General features: G+C 37.2%; 1 protein-coding gene across 11 annotated transcripts in view; it reads right to left on the reverse strand.

Annotated features, from left to right (window-relative positions):
* LOC122799590 (RIMS-binding protein 2-like) overlaps positions 1-18,433 on the reverse strand; it is a 2,967,700-nt gene that overhangs the window by 2,547,502 nt on the left and 401,765 nt on the right. For all 11 annotated transcript variants that reach the window (XM_044068753.1, XM_044068745.1, XM_044068749.1 and 8 more), the window contains exon 4: positions 615-749. In XM_044068753.1, the coding sequence (XP_043924688.1) occupies positions 615-749 (135 nt within the window). The remainder of the gene's footprint in view (positions 1-614; positions 750-18,433) is intronic.

The raw sequence follows: 18,433 nt of genomic DNA on the forward strand, positions 1-18,433 counted from the left end.
GGCCAAATATATGCTAGCAGATTATGTTAATGTCACTTTATCCATTGCCTCTTACAATCTTCATGCTTTGTGTTAATTTCTGTATCATAGGGAAGCTTGAATAATATTATGTGCTTCTGGTATTGTACTGCATGAATTTGCATGTAATGTTTTTTGTAAAGGAGCTTTTCTCCCCGGGCCTCTACTGAAAATGGGCCTCTGGCCCAGTCGGACATCCCCGGTTAAATGGAAAATAAATAAATAAATAACATTAATATTAACATGGTGTTATAGCAATGCTACGTCATACCAACAGGTTCATATTTCAGTTTTCCAGCAGTATAAATCTGCACAGGTTTCATAACACGTGATAAAGTAACTGTATCAATGAGGAAAACATAGTACACAACATTTATTTTGTTTTCCTGATTTACAGTGTGGAAAGGTATGTGCAATTGTGCTGTTATCTTCAAAAGCATTAACAGTGAGCAAAATGCAATTCTCACATTAAAAGCACATCTACTGAGAAACAAAATATATTATCATCACTTTATGTAACACAAAAAATGTATCTGTTCATGAGAGCAAAATGGTTTCAGAAATGTGCAGCAAAGAAAAGCCGAAGAGTATCTCACCTTGTCAGGAGACAGTATACATGGTGATTCTCTGGTGGAAAGAAATGACAGCTGTCTTTGAAGGCACAACAATTCTCTTTGTGATTGTTTTAGCAATTGTTCCACATCACCTGGCTTCTGACCCACCAGCCCTTCCTGCAGGGAAAAAAAACATATTTTCCAATTATTTATAGTTGCAGAACACAGCAAAGCAAACAAGATTTGCAAAGCCTTAGATTTAAGGTTTTCATCCATTAAAATGAAAAGAACTGTGAAAAACTGACTGATTTGACAAACAGCATACTGTAGAAATCCACTTAATCCTTAATACTAACATGCAGAAATAATATATTTATAAATTCCTTTGTCCATTATTCAGAAAAAATCTGTTTGTTTGATCTTGGCGCTTATGAATCTCTTGGGAGGTTCAACATTTTTCTTTCTAAAAGTGCTGTTAAAGAAAGTCAGTATATGGATGTGGTTTATAACCTTGTTCATAGGTTCATAGGTTGGTACTAGGCTATCGGCCCTAGGGCCTATACAAGCCTAGCCATAACAATTCCCTGTCCATTTCTTCCCACACTATTTACTTCCCTGGACCCCTGTCAAGTAGGGCGACTGACGTGATCCCCGGGGTGAATTTCCTTTCTACCATCCAATCGTCAAGGTTCCTTTTGAAGAGGGCCAAAGAGGTGCTCTGTTTGACATGTATGGGCAGTCTATTCCAGAGTCTGGGGAGTCTCTGGGTCAGGAACCTATCCCTCCAGCATGTTTTGTTTATTGTGATGACAAGGTTTAGATCCCTGGAGTGTGTGGCTCTGAGGGATTGGGATTTCTTTAAGTGTAGCATGTAATTGCAGTAAATATAAAATAATTTTTTCAACCATAATATTTCACGAGTTGTAATTGCAGTCAAGGAAGGAAAGAAAAGTACATTGAACACTGATAGTAGAGATAGTTCATAGGTTCATAGGTTCATAGGTTCATAGGTTCATAGGTTCATAAGTAGGTACTAGGCTATCTGCCTGAAGGCATTTATAAGCCTAGCCAGAATGTGTTGGCTTTCACTGCCCCCTTAGATTAGTTCTCTGTGCCTCTGTCCAGCAAAGCCACTGAAGTGATCCCCTTTCTGTTTACCATCCACTCGTCAAGGCTTCTCTTGAAGAGTATTAGCGAGGAGCTCTGCCTAATGTAGACTGGAATCTTGTTCCAAAGCATGGGAAGTCTCTGGGACAGGAATCTATCCCTCCAGCACGTCCTATTTATTGTTGTGGTGAGGTTTAGATCCCTAAAGTGTGTGGCTTGAGGGAATAAGGTTTTCTTTAGGTAGAGCATATCCATCAATTCTGGGTTGGACATGGCCTTGTATGTCAGGCAGAGATCACCTCTGAGTAGGCAGTATGCAACTGAGTACAGCTGGAGTTTCTTCAGTCGAACTGCATAGGGCATCTGTTTGAGGCCAGGGATTCTCTTGGTGAGGTACTTCTGTGGTCTTTCCAGCTGTTGCAGATGTCTCATAAGGTACATCCCAAATGGGACGTTGTACTCTAAGATGGGTCTGATGAGTGATGAGTAGAGGGGCACAATGACCTCTTTTTATTTGGATGCAAACCCTTTTGTGATTAGGTGGGCCATGTAGAAGGATTTTCTAACCACTTTGGCAATGTGATTATCAAAGGAGAGATTACTATCTACTTGGGTCCCCAGATCCCTTATTACATCTTGCATATTTAGGGGACTACCATCTATGTGGTAGTTTGTGGGTACTTTGTTTTTTCCAAAGGGGATGACTATGCACTTTTTGGCATTTAGCTTGAGGCCATGATTTTGTCACCAGGTATCCGTCTCAATGAGACCCTTTTGGAGGATGTCTGTGTCAGTCGTAGAGTCAATTATAGCCCCTAGTTTGCAGTCATCTGCAAACTTGGTCAGCCATTGTCCTGTGCTTGCCTTTACCTCTGAGAAGTATATACCGAACAGGAGGGGTCCTAGGACTGAGCCCTGGGGAATGCCACTTGTAACCGGCTTAGAATCAGACCTAGCTCCCGCAACTCTCACCATGTGGGTTCTGTCCGTGAGCCAGGTGGCAACCCATCTTGTGATGTAGGGGTTTATGTTCAGGCTGGTGAGCTTGTCTATAATACCAGAATGGGGAATGGTGTTGAAGGCCTTTGCAAGATCTAGGTAGGCAGTGTGTACCACCTTTCCCTCGTCTATAGACTTGGTGACTGTCTCAAAGAAGTCCACCAGGTTTAGGAGGCATGATCTGCCCTTATCAAAGCTGAACTGGGTAGGGTCCAGTGTTTGGAGGTTCCCAATGTCTCTGTTAATGAGTTCCATGATGATGTGCTCCATAGCCTTGCAGACCAAGCTAGTCAGGCTTATAGGGCAATAGTTCCCGGGGTCTGTTATGGCTCCACCTTTGTGGAGTGGAATAACTGTTGCTGTGCGTCACTCTATGGGTACATAGTCTGGCGGAGAGGCTGAGTTTGAACAGTGTGTTTAGGTGAGGGGTTAGTTCATCTTTGAGTTCATATAGGATGCAGCCTGGGACACCATCCAGTCCCATTGATGCTGTTTTTGGCTTTGGAGAGGGCTGTTTTAACCTGAGTGCCTGTGATTTCAGGGGCTCTGCATTCTTCTGGTATGGTTATGGGCCCATTTGGGAGTGAGAGGGGGGTGAAGTTTGCACTGAACCTGTCTGCCAGGATGTTGCTGATATCGGTCGGTTCAGTGTATTTTGTGCCATTCTGCACTAACTCCGAGCAGATCTGAGCATTGCCACTTAGATTCTTGACATAGCTAAAGAATGCCTTGTGGTTATCTTTGGAGTCCTTGGCAATCTTTCTTTTGAAGCTCGCCTTGGATGATTTTATGACGGATCATAGTTTCTTGCTGATACTGAACAGGGATGCCTTCCTTTCTTGGGATTTTACTCTTTTCTGCACTAGTTTCCTCCTTCTATTGTATAGCTTGTTTATGGCAGGGATCCACCAGACTGGTTTCCTTTTCTTGGAGGAGTGAGTCTTTGTTTTGCTTGGGATAGCATGATCTATGCATTCTTGTAGGTGCCCGTAGAATGCATTAGTAAAGGATTTTGCAGCTTGGACAGTGTTATCCTTTAGCATGGGGGCTTTGAAACTTTCCACCTGGTCTTAAGTAATGTGAAGTTTGCTTTTGAAAAATTTTTCACGGTGGTTTCCTTGTCTGGGGGTGGGGGTGGAATGTGGATATCCAAAGTGATTTGTTTATGGTCAGATCTAACCAGTGAGGGGTTGACCTCTGGTGTGGAACACCGGTCACCCATGTTGGTGATGACCAGGTCCAATATGTTGTCACCTCTGGTGGGAGTGTTGACCAGTTGATCCAGGGCATTTGAGTTTATAAATTCTAGGAAATGTTGGTCAAGGGAGTTAGTACTTGGGTAGTTCTCCCAGTTAATGTTAGGGTAATTGAAATCACCCAATATTAGGGTGTTTGGTAGGACCTTTATGTTTCCCAGTGTTTCCAGAAATGTGGAATGGGGGTCCTGGGACATGGTGGGTGATCTGTAGCAAGCTACAATTTGAATTGCAGTTTTGCCTGTTGCTAGTTGCACGTGGATGATCTCTGAAGCATCGTGCTGTGCCACTAACCTGGAGGTGTTGGTATCCTTGATGAATATGGATACGTTCCCGCCTTTTGTATTTCAGTCTGGGTTCTGTGGCCAAAATGTATGGTATGAGTTGTAGCTTGGTAGTGCCGGGGTGCTCTCTGGAGCCTTAAACTAGGTTTCTGTTACTGCACATATATCGATTTTCTCCATACTGAGGAGTGCCTCGAGTGCGTGCATTTTGAGGTTTAGATTTTTGGCATTGAGTAGCATTACCCTCAGTTTTTTTGTTACTTGTGCTATTTATGGCGGTGGGTTTGTCTTTTGAGCCTTGCCTAAAAAAGCCACTATGGGGGTGGCAAGAGCCTTGACCAGTATTTGAGAGCCTAAGGGTGACAGGTGCAAGCCGTCTCTAGTGAATAAACATGGCTTGTCGAGCATGTCATCCCAGGCAGACAGACACTGGATCCTCTTTGAATGACACCGGAAATTTAGCTAATTATTGAAATTGATAATTTTTTCTTTATACCGTGGTATCATTCTTGGTGAGGGCAGGATGCTACTCAGGGTCAGGGTCATACCGGCCTGGGCTGCATGATCAGAGAGCTCTTCCATGTCTCTTTTCATGTAGTCCAGGGAGGTATGGCTCAGCTCATTCACACCAACGTGGACAATGACAGAGTCATATTTGTACTTGTTCTGGAGTGACTTGAGTGCTTGTGTTATGTGGCGGATCCTGGCACACGACTGGTAGCTAACAGTAACCTTCTCCTTATTCAGCCTAGTGAGTGGGACGTCAGTGTGCCTGACTATAGTCACCTATTACTAATTTGTTGGGTATGTTATTTTGCCTTAAGGGCTGTGATTGTATGGCACACTGGTTTTGTGAAGTATGTGTTTCATGGTTTGTGTTGGGAGGTGGATGTTGCTTGGATGTCTGCTTTGGAGATCTCTGTTGCTTTTTCAGATTTTTATTTAGAGCCTCCAAGTATGTTTTCGTGTATTTATGTGTGTTTTTTGCCAGTGCTGGTTTAATGGGGTCTATGTGAGACTGGTGGTGTAATGCAAGTACTTCCCTTCTCCTCTTGACTGCCTGATCCAGTGTTGGGTTGAGAGAGTTTAGCTTCCAGTTTGGCTGCATAGTTGCATCTCTTGCATGTATTAGTGTTTGGTGGTAGGAGGAGAGGGTTGTCTATGTACATGAGGCAGTTGTAACATTGCCTCAACATGCCCAGTTTCACCAGCTGGTCTGGAGAGTACACCTGAAATTGTCCTTTGGACATGCCTAGATAGGTACAGTGAACTGTTTTACTGAATGGCTGGTAAGGTCGAATAGAGAGCCTTATCCTTCTGTACAGTATAGGAGGGTCTAGTGCTAGGGTTTATAAGTGCTTGCTATGAGTTTTGAGCGAGTGCAGGGCTGAGAAATGAATGGCTTGAGTGCTTAAGTTGAAAGTATGTCTAGTTCCAAGGGAAAATTTGAAGAGGAGACTTTGTGAAGCCAGGAATAGTTATACCCTAGCTATCCAGCGCTACCCAGTGCGCAAAACTGGGCAAATATGGTATTTATGGCAGGGAAATGAAAGAGATAGAAATTAGCCCAAAATGGCCAATAAACTACTAATTTCTGGGCTGAAACCACTCCTCCAGGGACAGATAGGCTTCTCAAAGCTCCCCTCTCTCACAGGTGAACAGAGAAACTTCCTTCTATCCAAGTAAGGTATGGGCAAACCAAGAGATTTGTAACACAGCCCTGAATTCAGCACAAACCTGAAAACTGCACTATACCAGCACCCACATTGTGAGCTCCTGAAAAAATATCAGTTCACTGCTGTAAGTTTTGTTGTGAGTTTTGGTAAAATGTGTTTTAAGCGTTTGGCTTTCGTATTTATATGCTTTCCTTTCAATGATCTATCCTACAATCATACTACGGATTTTAAGGAAAAGTGAGCAAAGCAACTGCAGCAGAGGTGAGCTTGTAAAAGAAGTAATAAAATAAAGAAATCAAGAGGTACAGTCTAAAAGGGTGGAAAGTTAAGAGGAAAATAAAGATATGTAATTTAAATATTAGAAGCCAGTATAGAAAAAAACATAAAAGTTGATGGTTCCAAAACATCTAACTTATGTGTCAATAAAATGTAACTCTACAGACATTTCAGGTTACAACTCACTGGGTTTACTATTCATCAACTGTGTTTTCATTGTTATAATGGGATGGTGAGAGCAGTAATGTTCATTGCACTTACACAAACGAATGGTTAATCTGTCTGTCTGTCTATCTATGTATCTATAAAATGGTGTAAGGAGAAAAAGTAACTTACAGGGAGTGCAGGGTGACTTGTCCATTCACAAAACATTGTTTTTTTTTTATCTTGTTTTTTAGGGAGCTGATCCGGTGACCAGCTGTGATCAGTTATTGGGTCTGTGAGGGAGCTGGACGTCAGGACTTTGTAAGTGAGCTCAGATAAGACCAAGAAAATCTGCAACTGAGTTGCATTCACCGCAAGTTTAAAATTTATAAAAGTTACAGACCTGGACTGGCAAAATGTAACATACGCTGATGAATGAGTCACAGTGAATTATGTTCACATAATGTTCAGTCAGGAAAGAAGAACACATGTATTCAACCACGTTATAAAGATAACACACTGCAAAGATAATAAAAAGCCTTTTGGATGGAAAATAACATGTTTTAGTCAGGGGATGAAAACCTACAGCTATTACCATCAAGAAATGTCATATGGAATTAGACTTGGTGAAAACATGTAATTTAAGTATCACAAAATACCATTCTCATGAATGCTTTTCCAAAATACTTTACAGCTTTAAAACATTGTACTACTGCAAAGCCTCACACAAAGTAGCCATTCCAAAACTCAAATACAAGCTTATAAAATGTTCCAACAGAAATTATACTGGAACATTGCTGACTGTAATTCAAATTGTTGCACAAACTCTGCTAGCCTTGCTGCCTGATGGCTTCTAGTTCTAGTTTAGTCTGGTTAAACTTTTTTGTTTCAGTAATCATTCTTTTCAAGAAGATGAAGGTTAAGCTTGCACAAGTCAGTAGAGATGTAGTAGGGATACAGTAACCTATTCATAATAAACTACACAGAAAAACCCAGACAATAAAACTGCATTACTTTTGTAGTGGTGAATGTAATGAGTGCAATATTTGGTTTTTGCAGATGAAACTGTATTTTACATCTAAATGTTCTTCAGAAATAAAAAAAAAATGTTTCTAAGACTGTTAGCTATCACACACAAACTTACTCAGGGTATGTTTTTAAATAGGATAACAATGATGATGATTATTATTATAATATTCATAATCATCATCTTCATCATCATCATCATCATCATAATCCTAAACAGAAGACCAAGAACTAGTCTTAAACTTGCTCTAAAATATAAATCATTGTGAAAGGCCATGCAGAGAAAACTGTGGTTAAAAATGGCATATAGTAATATTTGAAATGTGTTGCTGAAAAAAAAATCATTACCAGTCTCTTTTCTTGTCACTGGGGTATTTTTCTGCACTGTTTACTTTATTGCATGCGCAGACTACATACAAATAGGATTGAAGGTGATATGGGCAAATTTGATGCTGCTTTCTAGATTTACTGGAAAGTTTCTTTAGTAACTGCTGCTGTTCACAGTGACTCCCACCACCCCAACAGAATAGGCACAGAGAAATCCAATGGCTATTCCCTTCTTCTTAGAAATTTGGAAACAAGGAGCAGGTTTTGACCATATTGTTTCAGATATCTTGGGGAGTGCAGTGGTGTAGCAGTTAGCATTGTCACCTCACAGCAAGAGGTTCTCCAGTTTGATTCTCAGCTGGGGTGCCTTCTGTGTAGAGTCTGCATGTCCTCCCTGCATTCACATGGGTTTCCTCTAGGTGCTCCAGTTTCCTCCCCCATTCCAAAGACATGCTTCTGGAGGATTTCTCCCTGGGCCATCACTGATAATGGGCTCTGTCCCAGTTGGACATTCCCAGTAAACAAATGTTAAATTAAATAAATAAAAAATAAATAATTATCCTCTTGAAAGACTCCTTGAATTAGATATCAGCAACACCAACAAGTACAATCACAAAAATGCAATCATTCATATACAAAAATCAAACCTCAAAATTCACTCTTACACTTTATAAGGCCCCTCCCCAGTGTTGGGGCACACTGCTACTTTTATATATTAACTACAAGATCATGTACCTTGGAGGAAGAGGAATTCTTTCAGATACCACAATCTCAGTGATGTCATACAAATTAGTGATGAGCATCTGAGTATCAGAGGGTCATAGGTACTTGCTAGGCTATTGATCTATGAGGGTATTTAAAAGCTTAGTTATATATTCCCATGAATTTTTTAGCCCTTATACTTTCAGCATGAATAACAGACCACTAAATTGTGCCTAGTTTGGAGAAAAGTTCCTATTTTCAGGTCTGATATACTCCTGCACAAGATGCACCTATTTTTCAAGGTTTGTCCTTATTTTTAGGCTTGATATAACCCAAAACACAATCTTCTGAATCCCCCATGTGTGCTTTTTGAAATTATCTAGTACACATAAAACTATACTACATAACCAACATACTAATAGCAATCATAATTTAAAGCAAAAATAAATTACCTTGTTCGGTAGAAGTTTGCTATACAGTTCATTAAAGTCTACAGATTTTACACAGACTCTCGATAATGTGCTTATATTTTTCCATCATTTTATCACTTTCTGTTTTTTAAACATGTCTCTGATTAGTATCCCACATTCCTACTGGAAGCTTGAAGAGTTATGTTCTATTTGATATTCAAACTTTATGCTAATTAGATGCCCATATTTTTAGATAAATGTTTCTACTTTTCATGGGGTTTCTTCATGTTTTCAATGTCTGCAGGTTGAGATGTATGACAAATAACTCACATATGAGCTGAACATTTATATGTTGCTCCTATCTCTGATGGATAACAGAATTAAACTAGGGGTGAATTTACAGTTATCCATCCCGTCGTCTTGATTACATTTGAATGGTGCAAAAGAAGTACTTTGCTTTATGTGGAGAGGAAGGCAATGTGATTTTTCATGTTTTCTAAACTGTATGACACAGCCTTCATGGCAGTTAGCAAATATATTTTTGTTTACTAAGAAGCAGATCTTGTGATGATCGAGACAAACAGGCCAAAATAACGATGGAAACAAAACTGCAAAAGTGAAGTGAGAAGAAATATATTTTGCCAAAGAGTCACTTTTTGTCCATGTAGACTTCCTGCTGGAGTACAAATTTGCAGCTCATTCCTTTTGATAAGATAAATGTCAGTAGAAACATTTTATATTTCCAAAGTATCTTAAGAGTCCTAAAATGATCGTGTAATCAAATGAGGTACCAGGTACCTATTATTGCATGGGATCAGGCTGCAGAGAATGCCTCTCAGAATAACAGTTTCTTTGAAAGAGAGCCAAAAGTATTAGACATCTTGAAACAAGTGACCAGGGTTCAATCAGATGATTGAGCATCTGAGGAGCTGGTAGGTGAGGATGGATATGCCCATATGGGGAGGGAAGGAGGGAGGGGACATGTATAGAGAATGGAATATGACTAGATTTCCCTGGTAGAGACTAGGGAAACAACTGCAAAGTGCTTGTTGAGGGCATGTCATGTGGCTTGCTAATATCATCTCCTTGCAGAAGTGAGAAGCAGATTGGTGTTGTCTGCCCATTGCACAGCCCACCCACAGGGCAATATAGGGGCATGGAAGTGCTGAGAAGAAAAGTAGGAAAACACATAACAACCAGAATAAGGCAAAATATGAACAAACAACAATATGGCTAGTGAAGAGCACAGACTGCAGAATCGCTCACCAGAAAAATATTTAATAATAAAACTCCAGCCCCTCAGCAAACTAGCCTTTCTCAGAGTTAATACAAAGTGAGAAAAAATCCACATTTAAATGGCAAAGTATACCATCCATCATCAATTAAAACATAAAACAATTAAGACAGTAAAATAATTAACACTTCAGTGTAAAAAAGCCTTCCACTCAACTTCTTTGTTCAAACCCTGAGGCAACAATGTGCCAAACTTCAATATAAAAACTGTTTCTTTATATAACAGCTTATTTTCTAACAAAACAACATAATTGACAGAAACCTGTTCTAAAATTCAAGTTTTTAGATCAGTATATAACCCTACATGGACTTTGAGAAAATGTGAAGCCACTGGGCTATCCATATTTTTATTTTTTATGTCTCTTATGTGTTCCTGTATTCTGACTTTAAACAAACTTTTAGTTTCCCCTATGCAGAAAGGGCAGGATGAACAATATATTACTCCCTTTGTAGTACAACAGTAAATGGCTGTAGGCTTAAAATTAATCCCATTTATTTTATTATATGCTCTAACCACATGATTAGAAACTGAACACTTGCCAAATGGAAATGCACCTAAACTAAACAAGGGACTTGTTATTACTATTATTTATTATTTTTCACATTCAGTCACATTAGTTAGTCTAATCACAATACAAAAATTTTCATAGTCAGTATCTTGTTTTCTTACTGTTGTATTTATTAAAATGTCTCTCCTTATTAGTCTGGAAGCATTCACGCTTCTGATTTCTGTTGCCCTTGCCTTGTCTCTCGTAATTCCGAAAGTTATCCTGCGAATAATTTGGCTGTTGTGGTTGGGGTAGTGTGGGAAAAGTTGTTGCTTTATTCTCTGACTTCCCTGCACTACTATTCAATTCAGAGGAGGCAAAAGAAACATTAATCTGCCATTTCTGTTTACTGGGAGTGGCTATAGAACCTCCATGTCAATTCTGATTGTGTTACGCCAGTAGAAATATCAGTATCCTTATCCAAATGTATTCGTTTATTTAAAGAATTAATAACTAACTCATCTCCATAACCCCTTTGTTTAAAGGCTATGCATAACTGTCTGATCTTATTCTGAAGGACCTTAATATTGCTACATAACCTACTTACCCTCAGTAATTCATTATAGGGGAAAGCATTAAGGGTATGTGGGGGATGAGAGTGCATTTTAGTATCAATAGTACCACCATTAATACTTACCTCTAAATCCAAAAAGACAACATTATTACCTTTTTGCAGACCATCAAATTGCAAACCAAAATGGTTAATTTGGAGAGATTCCACAAAAGATTCAACTAAAGTTTCACCACCCCCATATAAAAAAATCAGATCATCCTTGGAGAGATTCCACAAAAGATTCAATTAAAGTTTCACCACCCCTACATAAAAAAATCAGATCATCCTTGGAGAGATTCCACAAAAGATTCAACTAAAGTTTCACCACCCCTACATAAAAAATCAGATAATCTATAAGTCTATTATATAGAACAACATGTTCCCTGACAAATTCTAATTTGTACACAAAATCAGTTTCAAATAAGCCCATAACTAAGTTAGCATACATGGGTACAAAAGATGCACCCGTGGCTGTTTCTTGCATTCGTTGATATATGTAATCATTGAACTCAAAAAATTGTGAGTTAAACTGAAATATAATAGCTCTATAATGTAAATACTAACTGGGCTAGTGCCCAAGAAAAATCTAAGTAGTAAAACACTCCTGGCAGCAATATGATGTGGACCAGGGATTTCTTGATCTTCTTGCTGGTTCTGACCTTTTTTGGCATAAGTCCATGGAGGCCAGGAGTGGAGTGTTGACCTAGCAATTGAGGGGAAGGCACTAGGATCCACTGATGGTCAGTAGGTAAAACAAAAAGAAAGCAACATATAGATTTAGATATAGATATATAGACATAGAGCCAAAGATACAGATATAGCTGTAGATATAGATATAGATAGAGTTAGAAATATAGATATAAATAAATAAAGTATTGGAGATAAGATAGTCTATCCCAAAAGCTATAAGGACAAAAACAAATGCCAAATTTGAGTCTTGAGATCTCTATAACTGAGCTCTTCAAGTACAACGAATACTGCAGGCAAGATGAAAGGGAAGGTTTCAGTGGATTATATGAATTTTCACCAAACAGAAAAGGACCGCCGTTTAACAGCAAGGGTGTTTTTATGTTTGGTTTCTATTTGATAGCAAAGCCTCTGATAACATAGTTTGTCAAGAATAACAACTTATGTAGTGAGTTGCTCTTTTCTGGCATTTTTTTTTTTGAAAATTGCTTAGTGTTCTGTTTGGATTATGGCAGAATGACTTCAGGCTGAATTTGGCTGTAGTAGTCAGAATTTAATGGACATGTCAGTCTACAGTGTGCATCCTGATATTTTTATAACGTTTCAAATGGTTGCTGCCATGGCAGGGCTAGTCAACTGGTGGTATAAACCTTGGCTCAAGATGACTGTCACTGCTGAAGTGCCACCCTGACGCCATGTTCAAAATGGGAAAAGGGGTTGAGGATGGATGGGTGAAATGTTTGCTGATACCATGGCTAAAGCGCAATATTTGTTGAAGAATTCTGGGAATTCTTTGCTTGCCATGAAGTATGAAATGTAGACTACTGGACAAGGTAACACTGAAATTGATACCACATTAATTGCTGTGTCTGTATCCAAAACCAATTTTTTGGAAGAAGCTTTGTCTGACAACACGAATAATCCTTTTTTGGAATTCACTGTGAATGGTGGTGATGTTCGAGTAAGAAGTTTTGGGTTTCTAGTTCTAGACAAAACAGTTTTACCAGCTATGAGTCTCTAATTTACAAACTTGAATGATTAATAACCATGTTTAAAAATGTTGAATATGACAATTTTTATCTAACACACTGTGTTCACAGTGAGATGGTACCTCTTGGCCTGAGATGTTACAAATTTCCAAATGGTATTCCCCAAGAAAGTTCTACATATAAAGAACTTTGTCATATATACAATAAAGCAGGAATTAAACTGTTGAAAGTGCTAATTAACCACAACAGGAGTAAACCTGAAATGTCCAAAACTGAAATTCGGTCTTTGCATACAAGTATATTAAAACATCCGTCCTTTCATACCTATAAGGATTTATGGGACAGCATTCCTACTAAGATTAGTAGGCATCTTGCTACTATTGTATCCAAGAAAAATAAAAAAAACTGTATTGTGACTTGGAACATTATAAAAATCAACAAGCTTTTATTTTAAGCACCAAAGCTTCTGTGGTTAAAACTTCATTTAATACATTAAACACCAAGACAGTTGCTGTGGGAGAAGCTGTTTCATTATTAAACAAATTCCCTTTACTGGTTTACAATGTTAATCAAGGTATTTTTAACAACAATGTTGACAATGGAGATACAGAACTGGGAGATGTTCCAGTGAATAATATGGTTTTGAATCAGACCATTCTAAATCAAACCACCATGAATGTGTTATTGTTGATCGAGAGAGGAAGCATCCCAGGGAATGGAAGATCTATGAGAGGCCGAGGAAGAGGTCAGACCAGGGGCACAAATCAGCAGTAGACAAGCATCTTATTGAAGCCATTACTAACTGTTCTATTTTTAATTTGTCACATGCTGATTTTTCAGCCAGCCGAATTTCAGTATGTTGAGACTATAAAGTCGAATCTTCAATATAGTGAAAGTGCATAATTGCAAATCCAGAAATACTGAATTCGTGGTTATGGTTTTACAGTACATGATGTGGAATGCATTGTGTGGATGGTGTCCAATTTAGTGTGCGGATTTAGGTGGAATTTAAGGTAAGTGACTATTTTGTAAGGGTTTTGCATAGGTGCTTGAGTGTATGTGAATGTGTTTGGAAGTTGTACATGTGGGTTAGGGTAGGGAGGTAAAAGTATGAATGTTTAAGTGTTGAAAGTGGTGGTGTTTGTATATATGTGATGTTTGCATGAGAGGGACTGTAGAATGTCTGGCTGTGAGTTTACTGTCTTTTTCTCCAAAGAGGCGTAGCTATGGGGTCTTTTTCTGTTTGGTGCGATCTTGGAGTTAGTATATATAAGTAGCAGGGGTGTGGGGTGAGCAGCAGGGGCTTGCCCCCCTGCTTATTTGTAGTGTAGGTTTGTTAATTTGTGTGTTTTGTAGTGTGGGTAGTCTGGTGTATGTGCAGTGCTGTGTATGGTGTGTTTAAATTCACAATTTTTACTTTCGCGGTTTTGTAGTTTCGGTATTTTACAGATTCGACTTTATAGTCTCAAAATACTAAAATTCGATGTTTCAGTATTTCCAAATTATAAAGTAAATCCATTTTGAATGATGTCACCTGTAGTAGTTTTAATGATAACAATATTGTAAAGAAAAAAGTGTCTATAGTCCAATTTTACATAATACTTTAAATGTTTATTTAAAAGTGTGTGATCATGATATAAGAGAGTTGTTGTTACAAAAGAATTCTTCTAAATTGTATGATTTATCCAAAAGTGAAGCCAAGGCCCTTAAAGAACTTAATTATGACAAACAAGTCAGAATAATGAAAGCTGATAAGGGCACCAGACTGGTTGTAATGGAAAAAGAAGTGTATTTATCTAAAATGGAACTGTCTTTGAATGAACCTACATTTTACAAAGTTATACCTTCAAAGTGTACAAAAAATTTCAATTAATTGACAAATCTTTATTTGAATTATTGCAGAGAAATAATATAACTTTAAATGAACATGATTTTATGTTAGTAGAAAATCCTAGCTTAGGTAAACTTTTTGGCATCCCTAAGATGCATCAAGACTAAACAAATCCAGCATTTAGACACATTATTTCTTTAAGGAATACTAAAACAGAGAATATTTCTCAGTTTATTGACATGGAGTTAAATCCTATTGTACAGACCCCTAACTCTTATTTAAAGGATTCTTGGGCAATTTTGAATGAGTTATATAAACATCGGTCACACATTTAAATAGTTTTTTAGTAGCTCTAGAAACAGAGTCTCTTTACACTAATATACCTCACACAGAAGGATTAGGGCTTACTAGACAATTTTTAAACAAACATACTTTTATGGATGCACAGAAAATGGACACTTTATGTGAATTAATAGGGATTGTACTAGAAAACAATCTTTTTATTTTTAATAACAGGATTTATCCTCAACAAAGAGGAGTAGCTATGGGGTCTAAAATGGCCCCTGCATATGCCAGTATTGTTTTGATTACATAGGAGGCAAAATCTCTACCTAAAGTTAAAGGTTTTGAAAAGACCAAATTATATAAGAGCTACATTGACAATATCTTATTTTTTATTTGGCAGGGAGACCAAAACTGAATTAGATTTATTTTTAGTAGAACTTTCCAATAGTATAGATTTTTTAAAAATTTCTTTGTCTAATTTTGTTTCAAAAATTCAGTTTTTAGATGCTAAAGTTACTTTAGATATAGATAAATTAGTATTTTATTCCAATATTTATCTTAAGAAAATCTTTTGAAATAACTTCTTAGAATACATAGTCAACATCCTTTCTTTATGAAAGTTAATGTGTTCAAAGGACAATTTATCTGTTTGTCCAGAATTATTAGTAATGACATAGTATTCTACAACAAATGTTCTTTTTTGAAAAAAGTTATTTCTACAGAGGAAATATCCAGAATATCTAATAGATAGAGTGATGTCTGAGATTAGTGAAAAAAGAAGTCTTAGGTTTCAGCCAATACTTAAGTTTGGTTTTGTTAACAATAAACCCTGTCAATATAATAACATTAACAACATAGATATGAGACTCAGCTTCCTTCTCCCTATTAGTCATGATATGTACAATAAAAAAATTGTGTAAAAATTGATGTATCACTCAAGGAAATAAGGAATTAATACAAGTGTTATTCGATGGACCTAATTTTTATTAAAAAAATAAAACACTGAAGTCCATTTCTGAATGCAACAACAGTAATTTATCAGTGTTCAATTCAAGAACCTATTGAAGTCTGTAAAAATGTCTGTTTAGATTGTGTTTGTTGCACAAATTGCAAATATATTGATCAGTGCAACACTTTTGCATTGAAACATTGTAATTATACAGTAAGAAATGTGGGTCATTTTAATTGTAATAGCAGTAGTGCTGTATATTTATGTTTCTGTGATTTTTGTGTTTATTTGTTTTTATGTGGGCAAAACCAGTAGAAAATTTTCTGAATGTATTGAGGAACACTGCTCAGCTATTAAGAAATGTGACTTTAAAAACGCACTTGCTAAACACATCAAGTTGTTCCGGATATACTAGTTTTAAATTTCTTATACTGGAACAAGCAGAGATTATAGGAGATGTTAACCTTATTGGAAGTGTGATAGCTCAGATGGCAGTTATATTTAAATATTGACGTCCTTCCAGGTCTAAATGACAATTTAAATATTAAATGTGCCCTTAGATGGTACAAGTAGGAAGTGATGTCAATTAGAATGTTTTTGGTGGTACGTTTTGACTGGCCATTTAAGTATGTTGGAAGTGACGTCAAGTTTGAATGTTTTTGGAAGTTAATTTTGATTGGCCATCTATTTGTATAAATATTGTTACATTTTAACTTATTTGTACTTTTCTGAAGAAGTTCAAGATTAAATTTGAATGAAAGTGCTCAATTTATTGTTCAGTACTGTTGTTGTTCTTTTTCATAATCCGAGAAGTTTGTCAATTTATATATAGATATGTAATGAATTGGAGATAACATAGTCTATCCCAGAAGCTATAAGGACAAGAACAAATGCCAAATTTGAGGCTTGAGATCTCTATAACTGAGCTCTTGAAGTAAACAAATACTGCAGGCAAGATGAATGGGAAGATTTCAGTGGATTATATGAATTCTCACCAAACAGAAAAGGATCTTCCATTTAACATCAAGGGCATTTTTGTGTCTGGTTTCTATTTGATAGCTCAGCCTCTGATAACATAGTTTGCTAAGAATAACCTTCTGGATATGGGTCTACTTCTAAATTTCGAAGTTTCAAAAGTTTGAATTTCTTATGTTCGAGACCATAAAATCGAAATTTTGAAACTTTGAACCATTTAAATGGAGATTGCCATACAGCGAGGAACAGTATAGTTACCATTTTCCTCACTGTAGTGCAATCTCAGAGTTGGTATATTTACCTAACAGGGGTGTGGGGGTGCATGGGGGGCTTGTCCCCCTGCAAAAATGTAAAAAAAAAAGATTTTTTTTTGTTTTTATCTATTTTTTTATTTACATTTTTAAGTTTCAAAACTTTGATCTTATGGTTTCGACCATAAGAAATTCAAAATGTTGAAACTTCAAAATTTAGAAGTAGACCCCTGGATACACATCAAAACAGCAAACCCACTGAAATATTACTCCATATAATTAGAAAATACAGTTAAAAATAAAAGAAATGACTGAAACAACACCAAGCATTTGTAACACCCTTATGGCCCTTCTTATACTACTAACATTGTGTAATCTCAAGATAAGAGAATGCTTCCTAACTGCTTTCAGCTTCCTCACTGCAGTATTCAGTGACCTTAAACTTAACTTATGCCCTATGTCTGATTAATAAGGATTTGATGTCACAGCAACTAGAAGAGTCAGAAGCATCTGAATGACATGCTGGAAAACTTTAGACACTGAGGGGTATGCCAAAATAATATGCCTAATCCCTGTAAATCTCTAATAATCACATCTACTGGGTCATTAAAATTAGTAGTAGCTTATATATGAGAAGGAAGGGTAGAAAGATAAACAAAAATCCACATGGATGATGCAAATGAGCTTGCACAGTTTGTATACTATCTGTATTAATCAATGGTCAAAACCAAAGAAAACTGAGGATAACACCCAGTAAAAGAAGTCCAGTTTGTTATTAGGGATGAAAGCGCTCAATGTACAGTGTTTTATACATTAAATTATTTTTGTATCTTCAGAGTGTTCATAGTGCCTCTTTTATTTGGCATTATCCTCAGTTTTCTTTGGTTCTGGGTATTTATTGCTGAGTATATCTCCTACTTTTGTGGTTCTGCATAATCAATAGTCTGGAGCAAAGAATGAAACCAGTTTGTACACTACAGATGGGAGAACATAGTTATCTTGTAGGGTTTCATATGGCAAGTCTTGATTACTTTGGAAATATATCTTTACCTATTTATTCATTCCAATCCATTTTTCATTTTCCATTATGGTGATTTATTATCAGCTAACACCAAGAAAAAATTCTCTTGAGACACTTGCAGACATAGCAATGTGAACATTCAAATGTGATAATAGGCATGAGTAATAGAATATATCACAGTAAAAACAAAGAAGCCATTCTATTAATGACACAGGATTGTTCCAAATCATTGCTCTGTCACAAGTAATCCATAATACACATTCCCTACAACC

The sequence above is a fragment of the Protopterus annectens genome, chromosome 4.part0 (genome assembly GCF_019279795.1).
Source record: "Protopterus annectens isolate FY-2018-M chromosome 4.part0, PAN1.0, whole genome shotgun sequence".
Lineage (NCBI taxonomy): Eukaryota > Metazoa > Chordata > Ceratodontiformes > Protopteridae > Protopterus > Protopterus annectens.